The following is a 17,279-nucleotide window of genomic DNA, read 5'->3' on the forward strand; positions in this document are numbered from 1 at the left end:
AATATGTAAATAAACATAAAAGTAGTGCTGAACATGACAATCTTCGGTGCTTCTGCAATTATACCTGGAATCAGAACCATCGATTCTCAAGCTGTAAAGAGGAATTGTGCCATATAAGGAGTCGTAACATATTTAGAATGGTAGGTCTTAAGAACTGTCGATAATTTGGATGTAAAATAGATTTGCATAAATTGATTCTTGCCACAATTGCATATTTTCTGGCCAGTAAGCTGACATGTTTACGCAACTTGCCTAGCACTAATATACTATAAATGCGGTAAATTATTTTAAAGTTAGATGATCACAACTCAATAAACTATATTTATTGGTAACACTACTAACCAAAGTTAGATTTCTCTACTTGCAGGGAAAACATTGCAAAATCATTTCAGTATAACAGTTTTATTTCATAAATACAATGTCAACAAGCAATCATGACACCATGTTGTAGTAAATAATTTAATGCATGCTGGGCAACCGTGTTGTTCATAAACATTTTAGTTGTATTTTTTGTATAGGTTTTGTACAAAATGCACTGTTTTCATGTTTGTGTTGATGTTTTATTATTAAATCTATTGTGAATTTGAATCATGTATTCAATTTCAATGTAAACGTTCATGAACGTAAATCAATTGAAACACAAAAATTAGGTCTGTTAAAGATCATGGCAGGAGAGAGGAATTTCACAAGAACACAAAATCATGGATTTTCGTTAAGTTTTAATTAGTATGTATTTCGCAACTGTTGCAAGCGTTCAAACGTATATTTTCAGAAAATAAACGTATATTAGTAGGGGAATGCATATTTCGCGAAAAGATTCCGAGACCAGTTAAATGTTAAAACACTGTAGCATCGTCTGTGTTTCGTGATTGGGTGGTTTATTTCTTATTTATGTTGATCGTTTCATAACCAATCACAGTACATAATTTAGTGCGGAGGCAAACGCGTCCTGAGTGGCTCGGTCAAACATGGCAACTACAGTAAGTCCTCTATTTACGTCGTACCGATTTACGTCGTTTCGGATTAACGTCGCTAATGTTTGAGTACTCATGTTTCAATTTAAGTTGTCGCCGATTCACAATAACGTCGTTTACAATGACCGTAAATCTTTATTTTAACCAAAATACCGTATATAATTCGTTTATAATTCTTTGTTTCCTTCGGTAGTTAATTTATGCTATGTAGCGTAAGCTACACGTTCACCGCCTTATCTTATCATACATCATGAGGGACGCTTCCTGCTCTCCGCGCGGTGATGCAATACTAGCCCGCCCGCTCGGCCACCCACGTATCTCGCACGTAGAAGTGTTATCTACTTCCCGCAACGACACAGCATTTTCTCCTACCCCTTTTCGTCCAACTCCTTGGCACTTCAGTAGAGGTGTAAAAGTAACTAAAAAAAGTGTACCCGTATGTATTCGTTACTATAACAATTAGTACTCGTTACTTTCGTATCGTTACTCGTTACCTCTGATACCGCATAACATGCTATGTTATGTAACAGCAACGAATCGAGTCGTATTTCGTACGCGTACAGTATGACGTCGCGTAAATAATAATAAATCGAATATAAACAATTAAAAGTATTTGATAATTAACAGCTTTTGTTAGCCAAGAAACAATAAAATCTCATTAGAGCAGCTTTATTATAATATCTCTTTTAAGATAAGAACAAAAAACGTGAAAATACGCGATAATAAAAAACAAAAACATACATATTTATAATTTGTAAAAAATACTTTCTCACGTTGTTTCTGTTCCAATCTCAAACTTTGTCTACACACACAATACCTTTAAAAAACAGTAAAAAAAACTTGGACGACAAATTTCCAAATTATACTTTTCTTAATAAACAAACATCGTTCTTTGTAACGAATAAGCGCGCGCGCATGCGTAAAACATACGAAAAATGCGAGTAACGAAATGCATTCGTGTGTAACGTTTCGTTACTCGTTACTAGATGCCGCACCCGTTACTCAGTAACGAATACATACAGTTTGCTACAGCTCTACACTTCAGTCGCTATGATATCATTGAGTTGGCCGGAGTTTAAACGTGCCGTTGTTAACTTTATCGTGATTAAATGCGTTTGTAGTAGGCCTACAGTATCAGCTCACTGCAATTTATGATTTTTTCTTCATAAGATGTCTTCCAAACGACTATATATCTGTTTTTATATTTCAATCAATAAAGGTAATAAAGCAGCTGGTTAAATAACCATTCTATAAAGCTGAGAAGTACTAGTTGGACTTGTTTCCCACGCTGTCGGTTGTAATTTGCTGATAAAATTGCCCGTTGTACGTCTGTATGCCAGCGCTTCCGGCCGACCGGTGGCATGAAACATGGCTCATTTTGCGTCGTTTCTAATTACGTCGCGGTTTTCAGGAACGTAACCCCGACGTAAACCGAGGACTTACTGTACTTCTCTCTCAGACGGCCGCCAATCACAAGTATCAAACCGCTGGTGCGGGTACACCTTTTTGCAGTCAATTATTGTTCAGATTTTTTCGCGAAAAATGGCTGCGCCTATATGTTAGTCTTATTAAGTTTTTTTTTTTTTATTTTTTTTTTTTATTTAAAGGTTAAGGTTAACCTTCTACTTGTACTCCCATAATTTAATTCAGAAAGAGAGTAAAATTGGGAATTAGGAATCGGAATCGATGAAATGTGGAATTGACCCATCCCTACAAAAAAGCTTTCTTTGATTCTTGTGTCAAATTCGCAAAGCTCTATGGCAAATGCCACATGGCATTATAGTCATTCTTAACCAGGAATAAGTTGCTTGGGGTTAATATTACTTCAACAGTTTTAATTTACATTAATATTATTCATGGTGGATGTAATTGGCCACTTAATAGAGATGTTTTGTCAGTTATAAGGGTATATTCATGAACATGATTTTGTTAGCTTAGATTCAACGAAGTCTGTTTTAGTGGATTACACTGCAAATGTATAATAATGGTCTGTATTACAGTTTATGCCAGAATATTCATAATTTTTTAACATTAAGCTCTTCACCAAATATTTACCTTACACTCAGAGCAGCCATTCCATTTATTTTCTACATGTAATAATTCTTGAGAGTGGTGGTGCTTGCCACACAAAGAGGACTTATTTTAAACTTATTTTTACAACTATGTACTACCAGAACATTAAAAAAATTCACTCCAACTGTTCACTCTAGAGCAATAGCTATAATTCGTTGTAAATCTTTGTTTCTGTTTACTAACCAAGCTGTATTTGACATTTTAATCATAATACACATTCATGGGATTGAAAATAATTTGACAGCTTAAAATTACTAAGTAATACATCCATTGAAATCTCAAGCTTTCTTTTCGTACTTCCATAATTGTCTCATTTTATTGTTTTACCTACCCCAAATTATATGTTTTATTAATACTCTACAGCAAATTTTAATGTCAGACGATGTCATTACTCTCAAATGTTTCTCTTTATCCTCTATATTGCTATTTATTTTTTCATGTAGTTTTAGTTTGGGGAGAACTCAAAAATAAAGATCTAACATTATTAATCTTTTAGGTTAGTACATTTGGGAAACCTGGTTAGGTAAGATATTTAAATTTAAGATGGATAATGTTAGTGATACTTTATTCTGGTATGTTTGATTTTAGGAAAATGAGGAGACAGCTGTCTGGACTGGAATTGCGAAGAGCAGCAAGGAAGCCCTGGAGAAAGTTGAACGTCAAAGGCATTGACGATTTTGTGGTTATTCTAGAATGACAAAATGCCTCCAGCGTTTTGACTCCATAAGCTTCTTTTGAAGGCAAACTAGGTTGTCAGGTTGTGCGCGTGGTAGCTGCATGAACATGACTGCAGGAAGTCAAACAAGACACAGACTTGTGTTGGTGGCAATAACCTTTTATACAAAGTTTTAAATGAAATAAAACGATAATTGTTGATGTGCACAAACAACTTTTTGAAGAGAAGTGAAGATATTTTAAACTGGAGGTAGATGGTATTTTGTGCACTTCTCAGTGGTGTGTTCTGTCCAAGAGTAGCAAAGCAAAGTATCCGCTAAAAACAGGTGTGTGTATGGAACTTTTGTAAAGGGAAGTGAAGTGTTTCGTGGATGGTTCTCACTATAAAGTATTTTCCAAAAATATATATATATTAAAAGTTTTTTCTTGTTAACCATTCCTTCTTTTTCTCAAGTGTTGAAACATCGAGGTGTGTGTGTGTGCGCGCCAGCTGTGGAAAATCTGAGGAAAACAGTATTTGAAGGGGTGGAAAATTGATTATAATTACAAGACTTGTTATCTCATTGCTCATAAAGTTTTTAATTTACAGCACAAAACATTCATACGTAATAATTCTTCCGAAACTTGTGGTGCTTCGAAAATAGGTGCCCGTTGTTTTTTTTTTTTTCTTTTGGCAAGTGTTGGGCACGGTCGTCCACTCTGCCAGTAGCCATTAGCCAAAGTGTTGCATCTGATGGACACAAGTTTCCAAGGACGTAACCTGCGTTGTACAAAGAAATAAATTTTACGAGGACAGCTCAGCTGTTGGCTGGGTTGTGAGCTTTTGATGTGGATAGAGGTTCTTTGAACAGTCGAGGTGTGTGGGACTCCAGTTCCATGAGATTGTTTTTTTTTATAAAATGTGTGTTCATATGTACATCATGTATGTTATTTAAAAAAACATTTGAAAAAAAAATTCTCTCCCCAAAGCATTCACTGTCACAGCTTGTTTGGAGCAAAACTGTTTTATGTACAGTCTTGTGTGCGTGCACTAAGTTGCACAACTCGATACGTAAGGCACATTAAATATTGCTTGTTGTAGTGTTCTAGCATGTTTCAACTTTGTTTATGAAAATATGACTGAACGTATTTGTTTTACACTTATTAATTTTTAATATACATTAACTGAACTATTTGCAAAGTGTAAGTATTCCATTTTGTCGTATTTTCCATTCACTTTTTCAATAATTGATACAAATCACACATTATTGTGTGATTTTTAAGATTTGTGGTTGGTCAGAATACCATTGTTTTATTTTTTGGTAATGTCATCCCATTTTCTGATTTGTTCATTTTTGTAGCCAAACAGTAAATAATGCACAAACTTCATACTTACAATGTTGAGAGCCAGAGAGAAAAATGTGTGTATGTGTGTGTGTGTGCACGCATTTGATTGGTATCTTGCAGTACTGTGTACTTACTACGCTGGTCAATATTATCTACAAGAATGCATTGAGGATTATCCTACTCATAGTTAAGTTTGGCAGTGTATTAATACACTTTTTTCCCTTGTGTTTTGTGTGTATCATCTGGAATTGAAATGGCTATGTTCTATGCTGATTAAAAATTTCATGAACTTTGAATAAATTTGACTTATTTACTTTATAGCTTAAGATGTAGTGTAAATTTTGTCATGCATTATCAGATGGCAGTTTATTTGCTGCCAGAACACCAACCAAACCTCAAGGTATGAAGAAAATATATTTTGAGGGGAAGAGGGGGGGGATTATTTCAAGTAGGTTTGGGGTCGTCCATTAATCACGTGATGTTTTTTTAGCAAATTTTTAACCCCCCTTCCCCCCTAGTGATTTGTGGTGAGGTTTTAGACTCCCCCCCCCCCCCTCAATAAATCACGTGTATTTTTTTGGTACAAAATATTTTTAAAAATTTCAGATTATCTTTAAATATAGGTATAATCCAATTTAATTCTGTAAAATTAAGCACAGTGATAAAAATGTTCAGTCACACATTAAGGTTGCAGGTTTATTCTTACTGGCATAAAAATAATAAAGGAAAGGCTTATATGTGATTTACGCATGTATTCGGCGCCAAAATCACAGTCTTACTGGCGACTGGCAAGCCGAGCCGGGTGGTTCATGTTGCGGCGGGCGGGGATATTGTTGCCTGGCTATGGCGAGTCAAGGTCACGCGTCGCTTTTAGGTTTAGTAGAAATCGGGCGAAAAAATAAATACACGTGATATCTCTACACCCCCCTCCCCCTTGTGATATTTCATGATTTTTCCCGACTCCCCCCCCCCCCCCCCCCCCCCCTTTTCGAGCCTCACGTGATTAATGGACGATCCCTTTACACTAATAGTAACACAGTTGTGTGTGCATGTACATCATTGTAATTTAGAAATTCAATAAGTAATTTAGTTTGACAGAGAAAGTAATTTAAGGAAAGTCAGCAAACTTGTAATACCTGAAGTAATAACATTTGTTTATTTTGTATGTAAGTCTGGGTCTTATTTTTTTCTCTCAAATATGTTGACATTTTACATCTTGTTGAAGCTATGTAAGTTAGTATTTGATTTGAATCAATGCATTGAAAAAGCAGTCAATAATGCAGACAGACCACTGCAAATTAATATTCTCTAACATTGAATTTTGTTAACGTATTTGTATTTTGAGTAAATTGTATTCTAGTCATGCCACAAAAAACTATTTGGCCGAATAATAATTTTATTATCTTTTCCCAGTGTTAATAGATAGTGTAGTTTCTGTGATTCCAGAGTGTGAAAATTTTTAATTAATAAAATGTTCATGTTTGTTACAGTTTATAATTTTAATTTCAACATTACACTAATGCAAAATGAACTAGAACAAATGATAGCCACAAAAACAATTTTTTTTTCTCAATTATCTTAAAATGGAAAAATCTGTGTTTCGTAAATTTCAAAAAGCATTATTAAAATTTGTAGGAAAAAGTATATATTTTCTTTTATAATGTATATTTTAAATTTTTTCCAACTTCTGGTTCATTTTGTTTTGTAGTGGTGAAAGCTGTTCACAATAATTGGGGTTAGGCTGTTCAGACCAGTACCACTTGGCATAATAACCAGTGAAACATTCTATTTACGTTCTTGCTAATTACATTTTTCTGCAATATACTCTTTACCAGAATATAAAGAGAGGTTTTTATTCTTAAGAACGTCTACCAAGAGAAACTTGATTAGATGAAACCTTATAAAAAGTATAATTGTTTAAATGATTTTGACCATTCAAAGTACATTATTAATTAATATTATTTACTACTACATTCTTGAGTCATGTATAATAATGTATTGTATAGTTATTTTTATTAAGGAAAAAAGTTTTCTCCATCAACAAATGGGGAAAAGCAAGCGTAACAGAATATTCAGTTGCAGAATTACCAATACACGTAGAAAAGAGTATGACAAATGTATCAGGATGTGTTCAATAACATTCATCTGCTTAAAGCCGATGCCACACAGAAAGCTACGCTATGTTTGCAATGTTTGTTCGCTGTGTTCACTGCTTCAGATGGTCAGACTGGATAGTCTAGTTCGCGATGTCGGAGGGACACATGCTGTGGGATTCGAGTGATGATTCCGACGATGATAATATTCTGCTGAGACTCACAGTATGTAAACATAAAAAGAAATGGGTTCATGAATTTAATTTAAAAACAAAAGTATTCAAATTATTTTATTGTTTTATGTAGTGAGGACGAAACCATATTTATGTATAATTAGGAAAAATTCAACTCAGTTTGATAGCATTCAATTGGAATAAAATCCCAGGCATTGACCTGCCTTCTATATTCTTCCATAGATTTATTCCATAAATATGTATATTTTCGTTATCTTTTGATTAACTTTGCCATCAACTATTTAAAGCATGCACGAAGTCAGCGACGTTTTATAAAAATACCCGAGCACCAAACACCGGGCAACATTGCCAATGTAGTGAACACAGCTTTGTGTGGCCAGTGACACCTGAAATGCTGCTGGCTGTATTTTACTCACATGGCAAACATCGCAGACTTAATGAGCATAGCGCCATGTGTGGCCGTAGCTTAAAAGTCTGAAAGAAAGAAAGTTGAATCATAAGTTTTCTTTGGTAAGAATATAGAAACTAGTTGAATGAAAGGTAAAAATGATACTGATTTAACCTTAATATCTGGTTTTCACTTTCCATTTGGATAAATTTATAGTTCATTCACAGTTTTTAACATGTCCATTGAATCGTGTTACTAAAAGTGGTACAGGTTATTTAAGCTGTGAAAATGTAACAAACTTTAAAAAAAACAAAAGGTTCATGTTAGGAATCTGTAAATACTGACTCTGTACTGAATATTTGAAAATTTCTGGCCTTTATTAAATGGGTGACAGGGCAGGCAAAACAAGTATTATTTTTCTGAAGAAACAATGACCTTAAACCCAACGCTGCAAAGTTAAAGGTAACAACAGAAGTGTACAAATTTGAATTAAGCATGCATTTAGGTGGCACTCCAGTGGCCAAGTCTCCTATTTAATGCTGTTAGAGCGAGATGTTTTGCGCTATTGCCCGAGTGCTAGCTGATGATGCTTTCTGCTACAATTTCCACAACATTTTTTTTTTAAACATGGCGTGATAGTTCCTCCTGGCACATGCGTCAACCGTTAATGGTATAAAAATTCTTAGTTTCATGCCGTGAACTATGTGAATGTGAAATATGCCATGCTGCTGCTGATAATCAAATATGTAACTGCAGTTCTTCTCTTATTAAAACGTTAACTTTCCAAATTGCCCAAAGCCAAATGTGTAAACATACAACATACAACTGGCCATCCACTGTGCTGTACACCAAACTGCTGGTTATAGAGGTTACCAAATTAGTGTTTGCATGTTATCTACTTATTAGAAAAGTTTTAGATTGTAGATTGTCCTACTATTTGAACTTAGCCATAATGCTATTCACAGTGCACATGTTGATACTTAGTATGGCTAGTTTTTATTGGGCTCTTTACATGTTTATGCTGGATACTTAAGCATTTATATCGTACACCAATGACATACGAGATGCATTTAGGTTCTTGGTAACAGACAGTACTGCTTTAAAAAATATATTTATATTTATAATACTTATCTTTCAAGATGAGGAAAATGCCTAGTATGTTATAGATTGTAAAAAAAAAAACGCAACTTACTGCCACCTGTTTGGCAATTTTATAGTTAACTGTGTGTATAAAATCGACCCACCATCACTGTGCCAATTGCAGATGCCTCTCCTTTTGCATCTGTTTTGGCAGGAGACTCATGCTAGAAATCATTTTAAAAATAACATACCTTACTAGATTTTAAAATCACTAGAGCGTTCTTCATTGACATAGTTGTAAATGAATCTGAAATGTTAATGTGAAAATGAAAACTAAATGTTTTGAGGTTAATTTAAAAAAAAAACATTAAACATACAGACTTAACCTATCTGAAAGAATTTGAGAAAACATTTCAATTTCTTTACTCGATTTTTTCTAGTAATTATTCTGATATGATTTATTGGGTGTTTTATTAGTAGTAATATTATTATCACACTTAATTCATAATTTACTTTTTCATCAATACCCTGTATTAAGAAATTAAAAAATTCTTAATTAGATTTTTTATCTCTTGATTCTATAATTGTTTCTTGGTTCTCACCTCAAACTGTAAAAGTGCTTCGTACACATCCCTAGTCCAAATCATTTAACTTTGTCTCCATATTACTTTTTCTATTGTGGCAGACGTTTTCATTGCTGACATGCCACAACCCAGTGCAGGTCTGGTGATGTGAAAGGTCCCTCGCATAATGAGCATCATTTCAAGACTTTACTGTACTGTGGGCAGTGCTTTGACCAGCACACCAATGCAACTTCGCTGCGCACTTAGTTCTGTCTTGTGGTTCATGCCAATTATGATTCAAGAGCGATCATGCACATGTGGCTCTTGCCATGGAATTCCGGTTTCATGCAAGATTTGCGAGTGTTGTCTCCTGGAAATAATTTTTAAGTACAAATAGAAATGTGTGAAACAAGGTCTTTTGCTAGTCGTGTTGCATTTTTCACATGATATGTATCTACAGTAGAACCCTCCTATAATGTTCCTGCTTATTTCATATTTTTGAAGTCCCAACATTTTCCCCATATGGACAATGTATTTATTTCCTGCATGTAACATTTCACGAATAGTGCATTTCCTGCTAAAAATGTTTGATTTAAAAATTTCAATAAATGCAAAAAAAAATTAACTTTATATTTTAGGTGCATTTTTTTGTTTACAATCACTTATATACCATAGATGTAGATTGTTCAAATAGGATTGTATGGAAAAACAAAATGCAAGTGTGCCAGAACACTACATGTTAGTGCTGGCTAACACTGTGTATTCGATAAATCAAAGGTTCATAACGTTCGCAGTTGCATGTCTGTTGGCACCCTTGTCTTGAAGAAAAATAATTTCAAATTCTTCTATTCATTGCTATTCTAGTGTGTTTTTAGATGTACATATGTAGTCCTACAATTAAGGTTTGCCAACTGTTCTGCAATGACAAGAATAAAAACAGGAAGTGTTTTCTATTGCTAATAAAGAGTTTTGATTTATTCCATCATCTTCGCGAATCATTAATTGTTTACAGAAGTGTTGTAGTGTGTCTTTATAGATAAATTAAATAGAAGCTGGAAGCATGAAATTGAAAAATTGTTGGCTTGGTTTAGCAAATTCGAGCATTCAGTGTATCCACCAAGTTTTAAATAAATTTGTTTATATTGCTTGATGAGTCAGTTGGTTAAAAGTTAAAACATTGACAAGTGCTAAATTGATATTTCCTGCTTATAACATTTTTCGGATTGTTTTCTTTTCCTTATGCCCCCTTGAAAACCATTTTAACAGGGTTCTACTGTATTTGAGTCATGTTTGAGCTAAATTCATAATTAGTTATTTAGATTTAATCTTGCAATTCTTTTTAAACTTAACTATTTATTTGTGTTTGATATCTTCAGCTTATTATATAATAATTACTTGAAACTCGGTAACTGTTGTTGACTTTCAAATACGTAATACAATTTTCATATTATTGTTAAAAAATTGTTTTATTGAATTTTTTCTACATTGTTGTCAAAACAACATTTTGAACATTTGTGGAATAAGCATACCAAATAGGCTAACTATTTAGAATACAGAGCTGAAACTTTTTACACTGATTGGCTACTTTGTGAGTTAATAATAATAATAATAATAATAATAATAATAATAATAATAATAATAATTCAATTCCGGGTATAAAAAAAATTTGTGTCAAAATTTTCAAAAATTAGTAGAATTTTTATTCTGTATAGTTTCTTTTTAGTACTTCATTTAGTTGTGTGATGGAATAGAAAATGTTTGAAATGGGAATTTGACACTGACAAAATACATTTAACAAAATATTTTATGTTTTATGAAAATTTTGTCACACAAATGTTTTAAGCAATGTTGAGTAATGAGTTGAAAGAAATTGAATAGGCCTGCATGCACTTTTCCCAATGAAGTAGAAAACTTTGGATTTTATAAACATGTTTTAAGGAACTGTAAAATGTTTTACTCAAAAAACAATTTAGTATACAGTTATACTCTGGTACTTTGAATTGTGATATCGTTGCAAGTGATGGACTACTTGCAGCATGTGTTATCTACCGAAGGTTGCTGGTAGGGTAGTTGTAATGTGAGATCCTGCAGCTGTGTGTGTTATCAAATACACTGTAAGGGGATTACAGGACAGCTCTATGTAGTAAATATCATCAAAGCAAAAGACATAGGTTGCAGTGGTGACATTTAATGGTGTGGTGAAGTGTGAAGAATTGAAAAATTCAAATGACTGAATTAGTGTAGTGTCAAAATATGTCAGACCTTCATTTAATGTTATATATTTTTTAATTAAATTACTTACACATTGATAAATATTTTAGTGATTAAAAAAATGTGCATGTACTTACGTATGTACATTATAAGTTATACATTTTTTTGTTATGAATCATGAGCCAAAGGTAGCACAATACATGTGACCTTTGAACTGCAAACTTAAATTTGACTATAAAAGAAAACCATTTAGTTGTGCATGTATGTACTTGTATATGAATGTATATGTATATATTTGTGACACTGTAATAACTTTGCTCCTGTCTTACTGATATAGATTAAATTTCATATGGAGGAGTTTTAAATTTTTTATATTTGACTTTCATATATTTCATCAAAATTAAGTTACCAAACACCATCATTTTAATTAGGCCCTAAATGGCAAATTCTGCAATAACATTCAAAAATATGAAGTGCTTCAAAAAAATATAAGCCGATAAAATACTTGTGTCTGCTTTTGCTTAAAAATAACACTTAAAATTTATTTTGGATTTTTACTCTCTTTCATATGGATTTTTTCTCTTCTAATTAACAGATTGTAATAAAATATGACTAATATTTAAATATATATATATATATATATAATTCTAAAATTTAATAGGAATAATTCTAAATATTTGTAGGTTGTTGTGTCACAATCTAATGAGTCCCATATAAGCATTTCAAAACTGTAGTGTGTGTACCTTGAGTTAGTGAGTAAAACTAAATTTATGACATAAACTGGGTAAAAGTGCAAAAAGTTTAGTAAACTCGATAAGGGCACCAGATTACCATTAATGAAAATTATTTTTAAAAAAAAGCTGGTTTTGTATAACTATCATATACTTGACAAATTCCGTGAAAAACTAATCTTAAACTTGAAAGTAGACATATGTTATAAACACAAATATTGAATTTAATATTTTTCACTTTAAAAAATATGCAGGTTAAGTGAGGATAATTCTACCATTGCTCATTTGTGATCTGTTCAAAGCAAAGAATGTTTAATCAGATAATATTCAAAACATGATATTTAAAAAAATTATATAGTATTGACGTCGTACCAACCATGGCCTTCAAACCAGTGCTCCGCACCGCCAGTACCGGATCCCGTTTTCAGAGCGCACCCCTAGCCCAGCCGGAATGAGTCCAGCAAACGCCCCGGGCGTGACCTCACTTAACTGAATTAAACATCAGGACACGAAACCCCGGGGGCTCGACTACGGAAAACAATTCCCAAACGAGGCATTGAGACCAAATTAATTAATCACAAGCAGTGAGCAAGTGCGTCGTAGAGACTCCGTGCGCGTGCGGCACACACGGAACAGAAAGCAAACCTCGTTACTAGCCACAGCAGCTACTGGCCTTGATTAATTGGCCTGTGATAGTAGTCTAGCCAAACTAAGGGAATTCAAACCCAAACAGTGCACATTGAGACAATTTATAGTTAAATTTACAGTTGCCAACTTGGTGCCTCTTTTTAAATTATTAAATCATTTAAAACAACTGTTAAGCCTTAGGCAACTTATACCAGGTGCAAAGTGTTAATCAATCACCTGGAACATGTTTTTTACTCATAGTATAACAAATTAGGTTATTATAAGTTTTTTCCGCCGACTCACAAAGGAGGTTAAAGTTGCCTCCCTTGCGAAGCGGCCATCTTTCGGCAGTCTCCAACCACTCCGCGCTGGGAACAGATGTGTGTCCGTGGACAGCATTCAAGTTAGTTTCACGGATTATTTTTATTCTGCACTGTACCTTCATAACTAAATCCTTTTATTAATTCACCGCTGCCCATATCGACTCGGCGCTTGTTTTGCGGAACCGGGCCTATCCCGACCTTCTTTATTGTGATACCGCGCTGCGTATCGCATCATGAAACTTACGGTACTGGCCGACTCCAGCGAGAGCTTTTAATTTAAGGACGCCGTGCATATGCCTGCCGGCTGCACTATCACGTAAGTGTTACTCCGAACTTAGGAGCCCGCTCATCGAGTCCCCCCTACACCCATTAACTTTCGGCGCTGGTCGTCTCCAGCGAGCATTGACCCACGTCCCGCGAGACTGCTGCGGTAATCATTTCCGTGTCGAGTAGTGTTGTGTTTTTTTTTTTTTATTATTGCTTTGTAAGTTTAACTGTGTAACCGCTAGATGTCGCAAAGTGTTGGTGAGAGTGTTTGTAGCGGGACTGAACCGCGGAGCGAACTTGTAGAGCGTACCGTGTACCCACGCGGACCCCCGGTGAAGCTCTTAAATTAAACGTAATTCTCACCAACTTATGTTACAATAATTTCCGTAGTCTTCCGTCCTCCACACGGCCGAGCGGCCTTGACAGCCAAGGGAAAACCATTCAGGTTAGATTTCAAGCCGTGTACCTGGCGGGGCACACGGGGGCAGAGTACCCACGACCCGACATCAACGGCCTAGCAGCCCGCTAGCCTGGCGCCCCTCCGGACAACCACAGCATCGCGACGCCCGTAGCGCCCGTCAGGTACCTCCCGGGCCTTTCACAGAGGTCGGGTGACGGCAGTATTAAGTTGAACTCAACACTGTATATATATGTATGCTCGAAACTAGAACTCCGATCTTGAAGAGCAGGACTTCTGAGTAAAGATATCTCAAGTTTAGCTATTATAGCATACTATGAAGTGAATATTCAAATAACTAAGTAAAACTAAAATGTTGTGAAGTTAAAATATTGAATGACTTCAATAACAGTATGAATTAAAATATTCTTGGTTAAACAACATTTTATAAAGGAATACAAATTTATATGAATATAAACCATTATAATTAATGTAGTTTACAGATATTGATGCAAAAATGTTTATGCACAATTAATTAGTTATTTCCAAAAAAAATGGTGCCAATAAACTTGCATCCATATGAATCTCATTACTCATCACCAAAAAAACTTAACTTTTTTTTTTTTTTGCCGTGTCCTGCATTTGGTCTCGGCCCTCTTGTGCAAGTGCTAAATGCTCATCCTTGAAACAAACATGGCTGCCCCGACACCGCAGGGTATTTTTTACCCAATCTCTATTCCTAAGTTAGTATCCTGTAAGATGGTGATGCACCCGGCGCCAATAGATGGCGCTTGCTGCGGAATGTAAATAAGTGGGATTCATGGTGTCATTTGACATGTCCCGGCAACAGTGTCCCGTGCTGGAAAGGCTTGAGGGGGGGTGAAGGCCCTCTGATATGCCGTCAGCTGCTCCTTGTCTCCTGTGGGGTGCCTCTTGCCGGCCCTTTTGCTGGACATGTAGAAGAGGAGGGAGAGGGTCTGGTAAAGGGCGAGGAAGGGGAGTTAGTTGGAGTCCTAGAGTGAGTTCCCGAAGGCCGCTTAAAGGGGGGAAGTGGGGATCCAAGAGCGAGCTCCCGATGGCAACTCCAGGGGAGGGAGTCTAGAGCGAGCTCCCGAAGGCGGCATCAGTGAAAGTAATATTCTCACTGTGCCATGTTTAATTGCCAATTACTTGGAGATGAGCTCTAGCTAGGGATTTTGTTTTTTTTCCTAACCTAAATTAAAACTAAGTGTGTTTGGGAGGGGTCTGGATTAGGGAAAGACTCTAAGTGCGTCTCAGGCCGAAGCCTATACGCTCTAATCATGCAGGGGTTAGCCATGTGGGAGAGGGAACATGCATTGTGTGCTAGGAGGGGATTGGCCAGCCATGGCAGTGATTGGCGCCATGACTAACTCCCTTCACTGACTATTCTAGACTAAAACTAGATAAGTTGGGCCCAGGTAAAACCTGCATAGACACAGGGAAAACCCTGGGCACTTACATGCGGGATTCAAAATTTCATGCATTAATTACATGCGGGTTGGCTACGGGAATAGAAGGATGGCTCAGGAAGAAGAGTTGGAAGAGTAGAAATATCTACTAAGCAAGGGCGGGCACTTGGACATTTCTGTCCGCATTTGGGGTTTATGGGCATGACTGGTTTTTAGGGGGCGACTTTCGTCGTTTCCCGCCAGGCTGCCAGCCAGCCAGGTTTGCTGAAAGAGAAGTACATGGTACAGCTATAATTATATGGCCGCGGCACCCAGGTTGCCCCAGCTACCACGGCCATGTATGCCCGACACATTGAGCTGCCAGCCTGGGCATGTCAATCATTGGCTAGTCCAATGTTGCTTATTTGCACCGCAGGACGTGGTCAGGCACATGGTCGGACACCTAATAATCGAGAGTGAGTCTGCTCACTTAATAATTAAAAAATAAGTAACTATAATAATTGCTGGAAGTGTTTGTGTATTCATTAGAGCCCCGCTGGGCCAAAAGCACGACTAGTTTCATTAGAGCCCCGCTGGGCCAAAAATTCAGTAGGGCCCCGCTGGGCCAAAAATTCGTTAGAGCCCCGCTGGGCCAACTCGCTGCTGTGTCAGTGTACTGGGAGGTGCGGGAGGACTTAATTCTGACACATCATGCTGCCAGCCTGGGTATGTCGATCATTGGCTAGTCCAATGTTGCTTATTTTCACCGCAGGACGTGGTCAGGCACATGTTCAGAATTTTATTAATTAATGATAGTATTAAAACTTAAATTTATGACTTAAAAAATAATATACTAAATACTAATTCTGGAGATGCCAGGAATACAAGTGTCGAGCTGCGCCATTCTTAGGCAGAATTTTCTCGCCAGTCCGCAACCACAGAGTTGGGGTCGAATATTAAATTAGACACATTCTTCAAAGAGGCTTGCAGAACACAAAACCAATGCAACAATTAACCTTCAAACCAATCTTGTAGAATCAGACTCTGAATAAAGACTAACGTACATGATGCAGTTTTATAAAAACATTTACCGGTTTAAAGTATGCAGTGATGGTGTTTGTTTTGTCATGTATATATTTGTAGGTTTTTTTTATGATATGTGCTGGTCCAAGAATTACTTATACAGCCATTTTGCTGCAGTGTAATTTTCTTGTATTGGTTGTATTTAACCGTTTTCAGTCTTGTAAGGTAATTAATTGTTTTATATTAAAACCAGTTATGTTTATATTTTTGAATTAGTACGCAAACATTTTCAACGATAGCATTTTAGACGCATCTGGGTTTTTTACCCATGTGTCTGGGTTTTTTTGTAGGTTATCTAGGTTTTTCATGAATATCAGAGTGGCAGCCCTGGTTACAAGTCGTTTTGTTTATTGTCCTACTTCAAAGTGCGCAGTGCGTGCACCGTCTCGTTCAATAATAAAACTAATGAAATTTTAATATTAAAAAGTACATTAATACAAGATATAATATTTATATTTGTGCACCTAACAGCTATGAAAATGCAAATAAATTCTCAGTTGACACTAATAACAGATGTAATCAACATATGGACTTTCTTTTTTCGAAAACAATTAGTAACTAGTGTTTTTATACATTAAAAATTCACGATTTTATCAAAAATAAAAAATAAAAAAACAGATAGGTACATTAGTGAGCATACTATATCAATGTTTTTTCAAATGTTTCTTCAGATTAGTCGATGATTTATAACTCAGTTTTTGTTAACACAAATTACAATTAGCAAACTCATTATTTTCCGTGAAAAAATTCCACACAAATGAAGTCTTTTTCGTGCACTTATCCATTCCTTATTTCACTATAAAGCATGACAGCCCGCAACATGGTGATACACGGCCAGGACGAACTGCAGTGAATGTTGAACTGA

The 17,279-nt window shown here is 35.7% G+C and overlaps 1 protein-coding gene across 1 annotated transcript in view; it reads left to right on the forward strand.

Annotated features, from left to right (window-relative positions):
• Nucleotides 1–5,348, forward strand: part of LOC134530745 (metastasis-associated protein MTA3) — a 227,953-nt gene extending 222,605 nt beyond the window's left edge. Inside the window, exon 18 of the mRNA XM_063365868.1 lies at nucleotides 3,636–5,348. Coding sequence (XP_063221938.1) covers nucleotides 3,636–3,744 — 109 coding nt within the window. The 3' untranslated portion in view covers nucleotides 3,745–5,348. The remainder of the gene's footprint in view (nucleotides 1–3,635) is intronic.
• The last annotated feature ends 11,931 nt before the right edge of the window (nucleotides 5,349–17,279 follow it).

This window comes from Bacillus rossius, chromosome 3 (assembly GCF_032445375.1).
Source record: "Bacillus rossius redtenbacheri isolate Brsri chromosome 3, Brsri_v3, whole genome shotgun sequence".
Taxonomy (NCBI): domain Eukaryota; kingdom Metazoa; phylum Arthropoda; class Insecta; order Phasmatodea; family Bacillidae; genus Bacillus; species Bacillus rossius.